This window comes from Aquila chrysaetos, chromosome 2, assembly GCF_900496995.4.
Source record: "Aquila chrysaetos chrysaetos chromosome 2, bAquChr1.4, whole genome shotgun sequence".
NCBI lineage: Eukaryota > Metazoa > Chordata > Aves > Accipitriformes > Accipitridae > Aquila > Aquila chrysaetos.
Genome location: NC_044005.1, coordinates 31,681,795 through 31,698,026, shown reverse-complemented (window position 1 = coordinate 31,698,026; position 16,232 = coordinate 31,681,795). Strand labels below are relative to the sequence as shown.

Genomic DNA, 16,232 nt, shown 5'->3' with positions numbered 1-16,232 from the left:
TTTTGTAAAACAGCAAGAAAATGTAGGAGACCTAAGCTTACTTTTCTGTAATAGATGCATTCCCCATAAGCTTGTTACAGTGGAGAGTAAGGAATATATAGAAAACATGATAGAACATTTTACTGAAAGATTATTAATGAAGTTTCTCAAAGATTGACCTAAGGAGCAGTAATATTGAATGTTAGTGTTGAGTGCTATGGTACAAAAAAAGGAGTGTGCTCATAAAATGTGCATGTTACACAAAATTAGAAGGCACTGACAGTATGCAGATTACTGGAACATCATAAATGAGTACCTTAAACATAATAAAAGGGAGGGAATTAAATTTTAAAATTGAGAAAAGCAAGGGAGTAAAAATAAGATTATTTCCCCCCCTGTAAACTGGGAGGCCATTAGTTGGAGATAACTGCAGAATGATAGCCCCAGTTAGTTTCAAAGCATTGCAGGAGAATACAGATATTGGGAACAGTCTGCCTTTCTTGGTGCTGATATTTCAGAAACTTGAACTCAGAATTTAAAAAATGCTGATGGGGGTGCTTCTGTTGCTGCTGTTATCCTAGCAGCCTAGTAAAAAGTTGGACTTACTAAGTATAGCTGCTGGTAGAAATTGCTAATATAATCCATCTCTCTAAAGTTCTTAGAGGACAAAAGCTGGGGGAAAAAAGCACCTTTAAAGTTAGAGAATGATTATGGCTGGCCATGCACAAATTTGGGATGGAAGGCTTATTAATGTTCAGAGCTTTGAAGTTCGTTTTTTAAGAAAGAATATAAGACAAGTAATTATGTGAGAAATTTTTTAAAGTAAAATAAAACAAACAAGGATGGGATCTATGGCATGAGTCCTGAGACAGTGCTTGACTTGAGACCTGCGATAAGATTAGGTTTGATGTTTCCTGTTTGCTATTATATTCTTGTCAGTGTTAGTTATTTAATGGAAATGTTGCTACATGTGTCTTGTTCTGACCTAAATATGTGAAGGAAATCTTTCTATCTGTAGTGTGAAATGTTTTAGAACTTGGGAATTATCCCTAACCTAAAGACTGACAGTAAATTTATTTTAAAAAAAAAAGGAAAAAGGAAAAGGACTCTCCATTACAAGAGGTGGGATTTAGAATCTTTAAATATAGATAACTACATACTGTAATTCTCTTTAAATTACACAAGTAATTCTTGAAGATTTTATATCTGAAAAATGGTTTCCAAGTGGATGGCCATTTTTGTTTCATAACATGGTTTCATAGGAGGTTTGTAATAACGTCATACTAACACAATCCAGAAGTTACAGTATACATTGTCAGAGATCATTGGAAAAGATTGTGTGGTGTTTGACCTTATACAGTGAGCAATAATTAAGTTCTCCCATTCTTTTTCCCAAAAAAAGGGCGGGGTGGGAATGGATGTGCTAAGAGGGGCATTTCACGATTTGATCTCTTCTGCAACAAAAGCTGTTGGATATTAACAGCCATTAGGTAAGAAGAGGATCGCTTTCTCAGTATTAAAGTGGCATAAACTTCTTTAACCCTATTCTTAACTCTTTTCCACACTGTTTTAGCCATTAACCGACCAGATATAACGGACACAGAAATGGAAACTATAATGGATACTATTGTTGATAGTCTCTTCTGTTTTTTTGTTACACTTGGTAAGTTTTCAAATTCTAGCGTATTTTCTGTGTGCTTTCCTTTTAGAGAAGATCCATATTCAATGAGATACCTAGAAGTTTAGGGTCTTCATATAGCAAATTAAAGGCAGAATTAGATCTGTGAGAGAAATCTTAATAGTTCGCTGGATGGGTTAATGGTCTTGCTCAAATCATTGCTGTACATCACTGCAAAAGACAATAAAGGCTGTCCTACATGGGAGTTGAGTCTTAGTCTTCAGTATCAATGGGAGAAGAATAGTGAAATGCAAAGGTTTGGATTCCCTGTTTTTAGAAAATCCTAGTTTGCAATGAAGATCAATAGTGCTTTGAGTTTGGATTTGTAGCTCTCAAAAACACACAAACCCTGCAAAGATCTAACTGAAATAACTCAAGAATTAGGAAGATATATTAAATTTACTTATTTTACAGTGAGTTTTCTTGATTCTTAGCTCATACATTTTTCATAGTGATGACATTTAATCTAAGTTCTCACTGAAGTCAGTCATTCTGAGATAGCATTCCTACAAGGCGAGCTGGGGATCGCTATGGGACAGTCTGTTCAAGAGAGATTCCCTTGGACCTATTGAGTTCTTTCAAGTGTTAGTTTGATACAAATTAATTCTCTTTTACTCAGTCACTTAAAATCTATGGTATTGGAATTTTCATATTTATATAGATAAGTGAGAAACTGTAGCTAAAGATTTTGAAACCTGAAAGCCAATGGAAAATGTGCTTTTGAAAATAACATTACCCTGCAGTGAGTTGTAACTGGTATACTGTGGTGGTGGTGGTGTTATAGCACTTATTATTATTGTTTTCAAGGGACTTACAACCTTTTGAAACTAACTTTTAATGCTTCTATATGAGATTGATTGTCCCCTCCACAGTACATTAGCTATCTTTCTAGTGTACACTATACTTCTCATAAATTCCTGTGTGAGGTATTCACTTTTGTGAAATGTTATTTAATATTCTATATAGTATTTTTGTTTTATACATGAAGACTGCAGGAGTCAAATTTAATATAGGTTTGTATTGTCCACTTGAAAAATTTAATCTCAGAATGTTACTTAAAAATTTGTTTCATGAAAAGTACACTAATTTATAATCTGAAAATTATAATGCAAGTAGAAGTCAATATATCTTTTATTAGGAGCTATTCCTATAATCAGATGCTCAAGAGGAACTGCAGCTGAAATGGTGGCAGTGGTAAGAAACTATTTTCTAAACAAGTATCATTGTTTTAAAACTTTCCTAACACCTTGTTTCCTTTTCTCAATACTAGGCAGAGATCTAGTGTCATTGTATCCTTTCCCTTACGAAGGAAATAAAACTGGAAAGGAGATACGCCAGTTTTCCTTTCTGACTTCAGGTCCATGCAACTCATCTATAGATATCATTATATTATGGAATCAGCTGATGAGAAACTTAAACATGAACAATCATTCCTAATCTAGAGTTTATCAAGATTTTCTGACAGGCATAATTACAACCATTAAGCTACATCTACACAGTTTAAAAAGTGGCTGTCTGGCCTGGGTTTTTCTGTATGTCTTAGTAAGAAATGTTTATCTGTCTTACTGGGAGACCCTGTAAGTACAAGACATTTTTATGATATCAAATTAAACTGACATTCAACTTGATCATTAAGTAGGGATGAAATTACCAAATTAAATCACAATTAAAAATCTCTACAGCACTGTCTTCATTGGGAGGCACTGTGCTTCATTTCTTCCATCTTCCTCACATCTTTGTTTGTCAGTGAAGCCTTAATACTGATTAAACCTAAGCATTCAGTACACATGCATTCATGTTGAGAGTAATCTCATTTTTATGAAACACTTAGTGTGGGTAGTGTCTGACAGCCCAATTTGCTGCTTCTGCTGTGGTTCCCTCTTGGTGCTTCCTACTGGTATTTTCTATTTGCATGTTTAGGGACAGGGTCCTAATTGCCTGGGAGGTGATTAGTGGACATAAAAGAAACACCTTCTCTGTAGTCCTGCATAAAGATATAAATGTTGCAGGGAGAAAATAGAAGGAAGAGATTTCTTCCTTTCCCACGTGCAGTGGACCTAGATTTCCTGCAGCTATCACATTTATAAATTACAAAATCAGTACAATAAATCTTTAAATGTTGACCATATAAAGAGGTTCGGAAACCGTTCGTTTGTTAAAAGCTGTTTTGCTTTTCCCCCCCGCTCAGAAATTGGATAAGAAGCTCAGAGAGAATCTAAGAGATGCCAGAAACAGTCTTTTTACAGGTGACACACTTGGAGCTGGCCAGTTCAGGTATGGTGTTAGTAATAACTATGTATTTTTATTTTTCATATTTCTGTTGTCTGAAATATCTCATTAGGATAAGTCACCACTGTACTGAAAACTGTATTTACAAGAATTTGGTTCAAATTCTATATTAAAAGAATTTATGTACTCTTAAGGGAGTTTTCCAATCTCTTAGCATAACCAGTTTGAAAACTTTTATAGCTAATAAGTGTGCAGTCCTACAACAGTGAGACAAAAATTATTTAACGAACCAGGTAATTTTGTTCACCCTCTAAACCCGGCAAGAGCCATGCTCCTGCAAATACACTCAGTTTACAGGACCACGATATGCAGTTGAATGTCTGAACGTATCTTCACAACGTTAGTCCATTAAAAAGAAAAAAACACCCGTGTTCTCACTTGTGAGCACTGTTACCAGTTGTAGTCATGTCAAAAGCAAGTGTTTGTCAGCTGATCCCTATATCTGCCAGAGAAGGACTGCTTAAGGACTTCCACTTGGATAATTAGATAGTTAAGGACTTTTAAGTCATGACCATTTGAATCCTTTGAGGGGAAAGAGAGGTGAGAAAAGACTTTGTGGATGCTTGCATGCATCTGATGTCTTCTCAGTAGCCTCTGGTGTATACCATTGCCCCCAGATAGTTGGAATACTCCACAGCTGCCTTAGGAAACTGTATTACAGGAGTTTACACTGTACATGAAAAGGTGAGGAGACGTATTGGGAAGACTGTAGCTGAAGGAAACAGTTATGATCTCCTAACTGGATAAAAAATAGTCATATTTTTATCTCAAATTAAGAGCATAACTTGGATAAAAGACACAAAAAACATAAAAGGTGGCAAAATGGAATGAGATTGAAAGGTATTAAGAGAGAGAATAGCTGTGAAATACCAGTTCCCTCATTTTCATGGGAACTGAACTGCAACCATTGTTTTTCCTTCAGGAGGTGGCTTGTTCTCCTGATAGTATAGCATAGTTACCCTCAGAAAATCAAAATGCAGGGAAAGGGAAACATGGGAACCTTTAACCAGTTAAATGGCTTCAGATCTTTAGTTTGGTTTTCAGAATCAGGTGACTAAGGCTCTTGAGATTATATATATATATGTGAAAATACTTACTGTAGGGAAATCCAGAGCATGGAATTAACATCCCTTTACTCTGTTCAAATACACTGTAATTTAGCCATCACATTTACTGTAGGATTAATGTGCTTGAGGGAAATGGTTGCAGTAATGTTCTGTCAATTCACAGCCTTCCTATCTTCACTATAAATTTGTCATGTAGCTATAACCCAAGACATTTAGGCATGTCTGCATTCTTTTTCTACAAAATTGACTATTGATGGAATTACCACAATGCATCTCAGAAGTTCTTAATTTTTCTTTATGGACTTCATATACAAGCAAAGAGAAAAATGAAATTAAAAACCCTTGAAAGAGAGATTTTTATATTTGAGGTTCATAATGGGGATTAAGGTGGGATATTACTTACTCCAACAGTTGTTTGGAACTCAAATGTGCATCCACACAAGGAGTTATTAGTTAATATCTAGAAGACTAGTTACTGTTTAGTGTTTTGACTTCTGCTCAATATTTATGCATTGGTAATTTCACTTAGTACAAAATAAAATAATCTTTTTATCATTACTAAGACAGCGATTCATGGAATTTCTGGCAGTGATCAGCCCCAGATGCTTTGGGGAAGGCTGGAAGAACTCTGCAGTAGGCAGTTTGGCTTTTAACTTAAAATATGATGTAGAAGGTGGCTGATATCACTCAGGATGTTACTGGGGTGTTCTAAACATGTTTAAAGAAATACTAATACAGTGTCATCTTTTCAGCTTCCAAAGGCCCCTATTAGTCCTTGTTGACAGAAACATAGATTTAGCAACTCCTCTACATCATACTTGGACATACCAAGCTTTAGTGCACGATGTTCTGGTAAGAATAAATCTGATTTTGTTACCAAAACTATTTTTTCACTCAGTTTGTTATTAAGCTTAATGCCAGATTCTCTCTTAATCCAATGTCTGCTTTGTCTGTTTTATTTGGAAGTTGTTTAGTAAAAAACAACTTGGGAGACTTTCTCTAGAAGGTTTATTTAGCAATAACTTATAAAATGGTTAAAAAGTTGAAATCTTGATATTAGCAAAAGATAGGTAATTCAGCAGTCCTAGTCTTTTCTTCAGTAGTTCATGTGTTATGTAAACTCCAAACTCGATTAAGCACAATTCAGTTTTGAAAAATAGATTATTTTAATGAGTTTTTAATCCAATTTTAGTATGTTTGAATTTCTAAAAATAACTATTTCTGTTTTTCTCCACAAGGTGGCGTAGGTGTTCAGTATAGAGATACAGAGTGGTATATGACCCTACTGTGAGGAATCTAAAATCGATTTTTTAAATAATTTTTTGGAAATTCAGATAGCCTTAAACCACTTTTATTTCCTCAAGTTTATTTTATAAAACCAGTAGTAGATATGTACTTGAATGAAACTAAATACTATTTACCTAAGATTTATGCATTTCATATAAAGTTACGGAGCAAATAATAAAAGATAATATGAGTAAGAATAATTACTATCTGGAGGCTTTTTTATACTGTAGAGTTAGTCAAGCAAATCATTTCAATATCTAGCTTTGAGAAATATTTTGGTTTTATTATTGAGACTGTTAGAGGAATATGTAAAACATGCACACATGTGTTTGTATACAAAGTTGACTGTGAACTGTATAGTCATACATACAGTATTGTTCAGAAACTTGGCATTGCTACGATGAAAATATTTTAGCACTAATGGGATGTTTTAGGACACTTCATTACTTTTATGTAATTCGTTCCTTACGAGAAGTCCCTTCCTCTTAAGTTTAAAGGGTGCTTTTTGCAAGTAAACAATTTTTGGCCTGGTTTCTTTAGGAAAGGCATATATGAAAACAACACAGCTTGCATTGTGTTTTCTCCAATAACTGTCGAACTGGCTAGAGACTTGCAAATAGAAGTACTGAATTTCTACAGGTTTCTTTTGAAAATCACTGAAAGAGTAGGGGATGGGAACCTGAATTAGAATTTTTACAGGTGTAAATGCTATTGCACAAGGTCTACACTTATTTCAGTTTATTACCTGCTAACCATTTAATCAGGAAATGCTCACTTGCTAGAAAGTAAATCTATGCAAAACTCCATGTACTTGCCTCCTACTCAGCTGCCAGGTACAGAAGGTAGTGTCTGGTGGCCTCAGGCATGTGTTGGGGTAGGACTTTGGTGCATCAAGATGCAGAGGGATCAAAGATGTAGTGGAAGCTGAGGGCAACTAGTGGTACAAATATGGAGGAGTATTAGAATAACACTAGAAGAATGATTTGAGGATCATTGGATATTTATCTGTACTGCATCAGGATTCAGTAGTTTCTCTGGAACAACTTGTTAAATGTTGCATGTTGCATCTAATTTTTGACTGAGTTGATAGGATTATGAATTTGTCTAGTGAAATTGCAACCAAGTGGCCTGTGATTCCATGTCAAGTGCAAAAGTTTAATTTCCAAAACAGTCAAGTTATTCACCTTAAAGGCAAGCATGCCAGGTTCTTCACGTACTGAGCATAATATTTCATTAAATAACCACAGTAGCCTTTTAAAAGGCCATAAACTGTAACTCTGAATGTGTTACCAAGTTGACGATTATGTAAACTGTACTTCCAAATCAATTGTTTTTCATTTAAGCTGTCAGTTACAGTAGTCCAGGAATTCTGTGGGGTGCTGAACTAAATACTAACCCAGCCACAAAGTTGTGTGGTGCATCCGTTTGGATGATAATCATGGTGTATCTACACATAAACAGGCTTGTGTGAGGAGATTCCCATTTCTGAATAAAAAACCTTTCAGGAGTAGATACGGAAAAATGGGAGGCATGGATGGAAAGCCTTATAAAGACAAAATGGGAAGGTGAAAGGAGGAACACTAATCAATAAGGATCATTTTGGTAAAACTCCCTGTCAATGCCAGAACTGACATGGAAACTCAGGTCACTGGTGAGTTAAATTGAGGCAAAACATAGATCTCCATTAAAAATTACAGCTGAATTTGCAATCAAATGATTTTGTTTTCAGTTTTTATTGTACATATGTACTTGGAAAATTTTTGCTGAAACATTAAACATGTCTTGTAAGATGAAGTTTGTGCTCATTGACTGCATGTGCTTCCTTTGAGTAGCTAATTGGTTTTGTTTCTATTCTGGCATGGATCATTTATAGTATTTCATTTTAAATGTGAACTCTGCCAAGGGATAACTAGAAACATTTAAAAATTTTGTTTGACTATTTCACTTACAGTGATCTAGTTCTGTATATTGTAATGAACATAATAAAGTGGAGTTTTATTTCTGGAAAAAAAATCTATTCTAAAAAATTTGTGGCAGATTCTGTATAGTTGAAGATTTGACTATCATTATTTGCCAAGCAGAGAGCACCTTTGAAATTTTGAATGTTCTTGAAGAGGGTTAGAACAAAGTCAGCAAGTGGAGTACTTGTTAATCTTTGCCGAAAACCGGAGGGAATATGTGTGCTGCAGAAAATACAGAGCTGTCCTTGGCAAAAGTAATGGGGGAAACAGCCAGAAGACATACAGGGAGCAGTGTGGTGACATATTACGTGACCATAACTGTGTCATCTAGCAAAAAGCTGTAGTTTCTAGGTTCATGCATCTGTGGAAGAAGAAAAGCTATATGGAGAAATAGCAGCTTTGTTGCAAACTGTTGCTTTATCATGCACTTACTATTTTACTAATGTTTGAAAAAACAGGGTGAGAGCTGTGAAGGTGCAGCTAAATAGTCCTCACAGTGCATATTCCTATTGCTGATGTCATGAGCTTCTTTGCAGCTTTGATACATTTGCTGTAGTTGTGGAAGTGAAATTCAGCCTTAGAAACACTTTTTGTCTGCAACACAGACACTTCTGTTACTTTAAAGTTTTGGTCCGTTGTTAAACCTCAGTTATTCCTAAAGAATTTATTTTCTGTACAGAAAATGGTGTTCAGAGTTCAGTGTCAGAAGATTGCTTGCATGTGAGACAATCAGGTGTCGTTGCTTAATATTGGTTGCTTTTTTTTGGTGTTTTTTCAGTAAGTGTGAGTAATTTTGGAGTTCTTATATTGCTGCTGTTGTTATCTAGTTAGTAAACCTTTTCCTGCCCTCCTATGAAATTCTGATAAATAGCTGTGTTAATATTTTTTAGAAAATATTCTGGAAGATAATTGGTTGACTATAAAAGACTGATTAAATAATTAAAAACTGTCAAATATTTACATGATTCCTCTTTTTTTAGGATTTCCATTTGAATAGAGTTAACTTGGAAGAATCACCAGGAATGGAAAGTTCTCCAGCAGGTGCTAGACCTAAGAAAAAAAATAAGAAGTCCTATGATTTAACTGCATCTGATAAATTCTGGCAAAAGCATAAGGGCAGGTAAGCTGTATAGGTACAGAGTTTATATTAACTTAGTCAATATAAATTCTAAGTATTCTTCATATTATGGTGGTTCTATTTTTAAGCTTCTTCGAAAATATTTTTGAAGTTTTTTTTTTTTTAAGGAATGATCATTCTCAATATTCGTTGTCCATGTTAATTGTATATTAGCTTTTTGTTACAGAGCACAAAATTGTTCTTATCAAAATTATATAAAAATATCGAAAGCAGTGAATATATCTTAGAAAGTTTAAATAAACCTACAGTAAGATGTCATTATTTTCACTGATTTGATACTGCTGCATGATTTGTATGTTGATATTTCTGAAAACATTTTCATTATCATCTTGATCATGCAAGCTGTCTGGTTCTAGTGTTTCTGTTTGTTGATTTAACTGAGCCTAATGCAGAGTATTGTGTTAGTCCTTTTCCAGAAGTAGCTGAGTCTGTTCAGCAAGAACTGGAATCCTACAGAGCCCAAGAAGATGAAGTCAAAAGACTTAAAAGTATCATGGTAAGTTTTATCACCTATATGTGCTTTATGTAAAACATAATAGGACTTGCAGAGATGCTTAGCCCACTCTGTCACCCCACACACAAAAATTATCAGCATATGCTGAATTTTAGGCATAAACAGAAGTACCATATTTCATGAGAAGGTTCAATTTCTTGCGTTTATTGGCATTACTTTTATATAACTTCCATAATAACTGTAAAGCACGATCCAGGCATTAATGTCATTATGAGAAAATAGGTTCTAAATGCACTTGACTGTATTTGCATGTGTGATCTTTGTATTTATTATGACTGTTTTTATTCTTCTTTCCAAATGCTTCCCCAAAACCCAGGGTATAGAAGGTGAGGATGAAGGAGCAATAAGTATGCTTTCTGATAATACAGCTAAGCTAACATCAGCTGTCAGGTAAGTAATCAACAATGCATTATTGTTTAATTGGGAACCATTTCTAATTCTTTCTGTCATTTCACTTTTAATATCCTTTGAAATAAATAGCTTTAAAGTAGGCTATTCAGCTCAATAGTAGAGTTTAAATGCTTCATAATTCTGGTAGAGTTTAATGCAATGTCCTAGACAAGTACTTGCGTGTGTAACTTCCACAGCATGTGTCCGTGAGCCTTCTGTACATGGCTTTGGAGTGTTTCCTCAGCAAACCTGAATAATCTGAGTGCATCATAGATTTGCTTACATGCTTCCACCAGAAAAACCCAACTACCTACCTCTGCATTCCTTCCTTAAAAAAATTGTTAGTGAAATCCACTTCCTGAGGTATCTGCTTGCTTTGTATAGTGTGTAATTAATTACATTTTGATTAATGTAGTTACTGTAACATCTGTTGGCAAGGTTATAGTCATCAAGAACTCTGCATGAGAAATTCACTCTCCTGCTTTTGGAGACCTAGCCACCATGGATGAAACTGCAAGTCTGAGATTTAGATTTGTTCCTCATTATAAATCTGTTTTTCATTCCACTGATGCCTTGGAGAAGGGAGTTGTTCAGTTTGCTGCTTTTCGCTAAGACCCCAATCAGAAGGAAGAAGGAACAATAATTATGCTGAGGATCGATGGGGTGATATGCCCAGTGTCTTGTGAAATCTAGCATGTGTCTGCATTAGTTAGTTGTCTCTATGAGTTTCAAAAGTTGTTTTGTATGCTGTGCCCTGGTTAGAATTTGACTGGAATTAGAAAGGATGTGTGATGGATCAGACAGTTTCAAAAAAGTGAGCAGATGTTTCCAAGCTCCCCCTACAAAGTTTTAAAGTTCTGTAGATCTTCTCAAGATGCTGGTTTTCAGGTTAAGGCAGCAAGGTATGAAAGGGACAAGCATCAAAAGCTTTAAACTGATAGCCAAAAAAACCTGATAGCTAGTTGAGGTAAAAACCTATTTTATTACATGTGGGTAACGTCCTTCTGTTATGAGAATTATTACATCTATACTTAATAATTTTTTAGTTCCAGTCCTATTGTATTCTATAATCTTAGATTTTAATAATCTTTAAAGGTCCCTTCCAACCCAAACTGTTCTATGATTCTGTAATTTTTTTTGTACCGACTGTATACAATACACAATTCAACTAACTGCAACTCAGCAGGTTAGTTTGTATTTAATCTCTTCAGCTCTCTTCCAGAACTTCTGGAAAAGAAGAGGCTCATTGATCTTCATACAAATGTTGCAACAGCTGTTTTGGAGCATATAAAGGTATGATTGCTCTCCAACTTCAGTTTTCTATCAGTAGTGCTCCTTACCTGGAGAAATATATTTGAGTACGTGAAGTAAGATAAGAAAGTGAGCCTTCTCAGTTGTGCTACCTTTTACAGAAAATGCTGTGACTTCAGTCTAAGCAATTTTCTGTTCTGTGTGTGTTTTTCGGAAGGGTACTGTTTACCGTTCAGCAAGAAAAATGATACCCAGAGGTGTGGCAATAATGATGCAAGTTACTAAACTGGTCTTTTCGGCAGGGTCTGTGTTAGATGTCTTGTGCATAATTCAAGCACTTCAGAAGGATGCTTGTGCCCTTTTCAGTTTAAGTCTGCTGCTCTTGTATCAGAGAACTTGCAAACAGTTTCAGTATCAAGTAAAGACCGTGGTTACTACTAGGATAACTTGGATGGATCTGCTTTCACAGTATGAGAACAGAAATTATAGATGAGACTTTCAGAAACACTAAAATTCTGTTTTTGAAAGTGATTCAAGCACCAAGTCTCACTGAAAATCAGTAGTTAGAAAATTTTACCCCATGCTATTTATTACTCACGGAAGGCAATGTGTTTTGAAGCTAACTTTAACATTTGTAAAGTGTGTAAGATCTGTCCTCAGTTATTACTGCTACTGAATTTTTTTAAACTAAGTATTATAAATGAACAAAGGATTCATTCTGAATTTTAATGAATAAATCAATTTTACATATGTATAAAATTGGGGCAGAGATATAAGTGTGTCTATGTTTGGCTCATTACTGTAGGGGCTAGTTTATGCGCTTTCGCAGGATTCGGCATGTCAATTTTCGTATCTGGCAATTTAAAAGTAGTGCATTAATACCATTGGAAAAAAAATAGAAGTTGACAACGTTGATATTTTATTTGATGCCTTGTCTGTAAATTCACTTTTCTGAGAAAGATACTGAGACAGAAATGGCAGGCCTACAGCAGTAGTAGTTTATATATTATTTGTTGGACAGATGCCAGGTTTCAGAGCAGGATGTGGAATGGCAATAACATCAGTTTTGATTGCCAGTGTCCTCTTGGCAATGGACTGGAGTCAGATGCGCTTGTTCGTTCTCCATTAGGTGATAGTGACACAGTCCTCTCTTACTTCGAGGTGGAAGGGATTACCTTAGGGTCCCTCTGCTATAGCACTCTACTAGCCCTTAGGCTCTTTCCTCTGACAGGGAGCCTGCTATTAGAGAGTTCCCAGGGGAGTGGTGATCCATTTCTCCATAAATGATTCTTAATTCTGGTATTGCGCAGTGCTCAGGCTCCTTACCTTCTTATTGTACAGCTGTCAAAGAAGATTGTGAGACAAATGGGCATGCAGTTTCTTCAATATATCAATGATATGTGCATCTGTATCATCTTTTAATTTAGAATGAATAACTTCCTTCATCCCCCAGATATTTAGGAAAATATCTTAAACTCAAACTAATGGAGAAGCACATACTTTTCTGTTGGAATTTACCTACGTTAAAACCATTTCACTGAATGAATGTAAAGTTTCTTCCAACTGCTTTGTCCTGTCCATTTTCCCCCTTCTTTTCACTCTCCAGTGTTACAAAAAGTATCTTTCTTTCTGGAGCTGTGGAATTTTAACATGCAGGATGATATGATACCTAATGGATTTCTCAAAAATACCTTCAAAAAGGCCAATATCTCAGCCAGTACTTTTTAAAGACATTCTGATGGCACCATGAGGCTGTGGTTAATAGGTTTTTTTATACAGTTAAATAATTAAACCAGATTAGGGTAAAAGAGAATTTTTTTGGCACGTGCCTGGTCATGAGGAGCTAGTGAGACACCATGCTCTTCTTCAGGTTACTGTATTTTCACTTTTAAAATAATCTGGAGGCACATTTGTACTTTAAAATAGACTGTTTGCATTGTCCATTATGGTTTTTTGTTACATGAAGTATTAGAGCATTTTTCTTCACTACATATATGAGAATCAGTGCAAGGAATGCTACGACACCTGCTTTAGATACACTAAGCGAATTTAATTTTTCTTGTGGTCATATTTTAGTGTTCAGTTTACAGCTGCTTTCCACATTTTCTTGGATCATTTTCTAAGACACAGCAAGAGGAAACCAGAAATTAATCACATACTCAGGGGTCCTGGCAGTTTTCTGGCATATCTAAGTGTTTAGTGAAATAATGGAAAGAATGCATCACTTTTTTCACTAAGTGAACCATCAAGTATTTATTGTCAGTGCTTAGAACAAATGCATGCTTGTTTTGCATTGATTGTTTTTCTCTGATGAAGCTGGTGACTGAAGGACTGTACCCCACAAATAACAGATTTAGGACTAGAATTCTATGTATCTTTCTAACTGCTTTAGAGCTTCAAGTAATGCTTATCTTTGCATGTCATTCTAATATGAATACTAGGATTACTGAAGAATGTTAAATCATAGCATATAAAAAGGTGTACACATACACTTTTCTAAAATGATTCATTGGAGAGGGGGATAGATTAGATAACATGCTAGAATTCTATACACAGGAATTTAAGTGGCAGACTTAGGTGAATTATTATCTGTCATAGATTACTTACACTTGTTTGGTTTAAGGTTTTATTTTTTAATTCCTACATAGTTTTTTTATCATGTATGTCCCATTTTACTTGATCTGAAGGCCTGATACTTTGATTGACTCCATTATTGGGATTTCCAATAGCCTTTCAAATTATCAAATTCATGTTTTGTAAAGGAATTCCACTGTTTTAACTACTCTGTTTTAAATGAGGTTACATTTTTGTCTTACCGTATGAACAGAAGTGGTATGTGTTTGTGAAATGTGTGTACAGTGGTCCAGGCTGTTTTTCTGTAGTTGAGAACTGATAATTGAGTGACTTTCCAGTAAACAACAGCTTTTTCTGAGTTCAGTTACAGTGACCTTTCTGGCATCATTCTGTGCAGTTCAGTCGAAGGGAACTGGCTGTAGCTGCCACTTTCAGCCTTCTCCCAGAGTTTCTCTTCCTCTTGATAGGAGCACACTATAATTACCCGACCAACCTCACTCATTCTGGGGGCTGTTATTTCTGGTTGCTTTCTGTCAGTATCTTTGAGAAATTCCTCCCAATAAATTCTTAGAAAATTTCTTTTCTCTTCTTCTGCATGTTCTCTCTCTCTCTCTCTAAAAGGAAGAGCCTTTGTACTGTAAAGAGGATAGGAGAGTCTCCAACAAGTCCTTACAAAAATGACCCTCTAAGAGATTTCAATGGGTCCTGCGTCCACTTTTCTGCTTAAAAAAGAAGGAATTTTGTGTTCATCTTGAAGTACAGTCCTCAGGGAGAGACTCCCATGCACTTCAGTAATTTTCCCTAAAATTCCCTAAAATTTTCCCAAATTTCCCAAATTTGTTTTGGCTTACAAACAGCCTGTTTCTAAAGATACTAAGTTGAAAGATTTCACAAATATATTTAAAAAAAAAAAAGACAAAGCAAGCTGAAGTGTAGCACTTTGACTGCAATACAGGTCTTGTCCCTGAATTGGCAGCTAGAAAGGTCTCCTGAATGAGGTTGTTGTAGAACAAGATACCATACTAGGAAATCAAGAGCAGGCGGCAGAAAGGGAATAACTGTAAATGCATCTTGATTTTATTATTGTTTTTATTATTATTTTTCTTCACCTTGCTTGCCAGTTTAGCACCCATAAGAACCTCTTCTTTGCTGTCTTCTTTTATGAATCTACAGGATTGTTTAGCTCCTATTCCCCAGCTTTTCCTCTTGTCTTGTCTGTGAGTTTGCAATTGAGTGAGGAAAATTGTACTTACTTAAATTAAATGGGACATCTGCTTCTTATCAGCACTTCTTAGACAAGCTGGCTCTTCAGCAAGTAACTGTCTCATTGATGTGACATATCTGGGAAATCTGTGAAAAGGTAACTAGTAGTGTTTAAGGGTATTCAGTAATCTGTATTAAATTTTAAGAGATGTCCATCTAATTCCTAGTGAACTAGTATTAGAAAAATATTGCCCCAATTCACATCTTTGCTAGTGGCCTTCGTTAGTTATCTAGCGAAGAAGCAGCTGAATAGACTCACCATATTGATCCATCTCTTTAGTTCGTGCTTTTGTTGCATCAAAAAGAGTCTCAAAAATTTTACATTGCTGCTTACCTTTGATGTCCGTATTGTGGATAGAAGTAAAAGACCTGGAGTTTTAGGATTTTCAGTTTGGGTTTCTTTTTTTTCTCAAAGAGTGTCAAGTTCACACTTGAAAAGTAATTGTCCAAAATTTTTTAAGAGGGTGAATGTACATGTACCATTAATGTTTCAGTTTAGGCTCAAAGTATAGCAAGTATATGCAACCAGTGAGTTTTCTTTGCTGCGGTTAGTCTGTTTTGCTCAGCAGTCTTAGTCAAAGAGTCATAAAGTTGCACGTGGTTGAGAAGAATTTTATCTAGTTTGTGCTCCAAGTAAGTTAACAACTGTAAATCTGTTCTTACAATTGAAAGTATCTCATGTTTGAATTAAATAATCTTATTTAAAAGTTGATCTGTAGACAAATATAATGAATTAATGAATCTTTTTTTTATGTTGTACATTTTTACATGCCATCTGAATAAATTTGTCTTAAACAGATCACCAGCTAAGATAATATGGGCATTGCCAAATTCAACAATA

The 16,232-nt window shown here is 35.2% G+C and overlaps 1 protein-coding gene across 1 annotated transcript in view; it reads left to right on the top strand.

Moving 5' to 3' along the window:
* The window catches only part of SCFD1 (sec1 family domain containing 1), a 52,557-nt gene that overhangs the window by 11,410 nt on the left and 24,915 nt on the right, over window positions 1-16,232 (top strand). Inside the window, exons 7-14 of the mRNA XM_030041693.2 lie at window positions 1,553-1,642; window positions 2,796-2,851; window positions 3,846-3,931; window positions 5,766-5,865; window positions 9,242-9,381; window positions 9,805-9,895; window positions 10,230-10,303; window positions 11,515-11,596. Coding sequence (XP_029897553.1) covers window positions 1,553-1,642; window positions 2,796-2,851; window positions 3,846-3,931; window positions 5,766-5,865; window positions 9,242-9,381; window positions 9,805-9,895; window positions 10,230-10,303; window positions 11,515-11,596 — 719 coding nt within the window. The remainder of the gene's footprint in view (window positions 1-1,552; window positions 1,643-2,795; window positions 2,852-3,845; window positions 3,932-5,765; window positions 5,866-9,241; window positions 9,382-9,804; window positions 9,896-10,229; window positions 10,304-11,514; window positions 11,597-16,232) is intronic.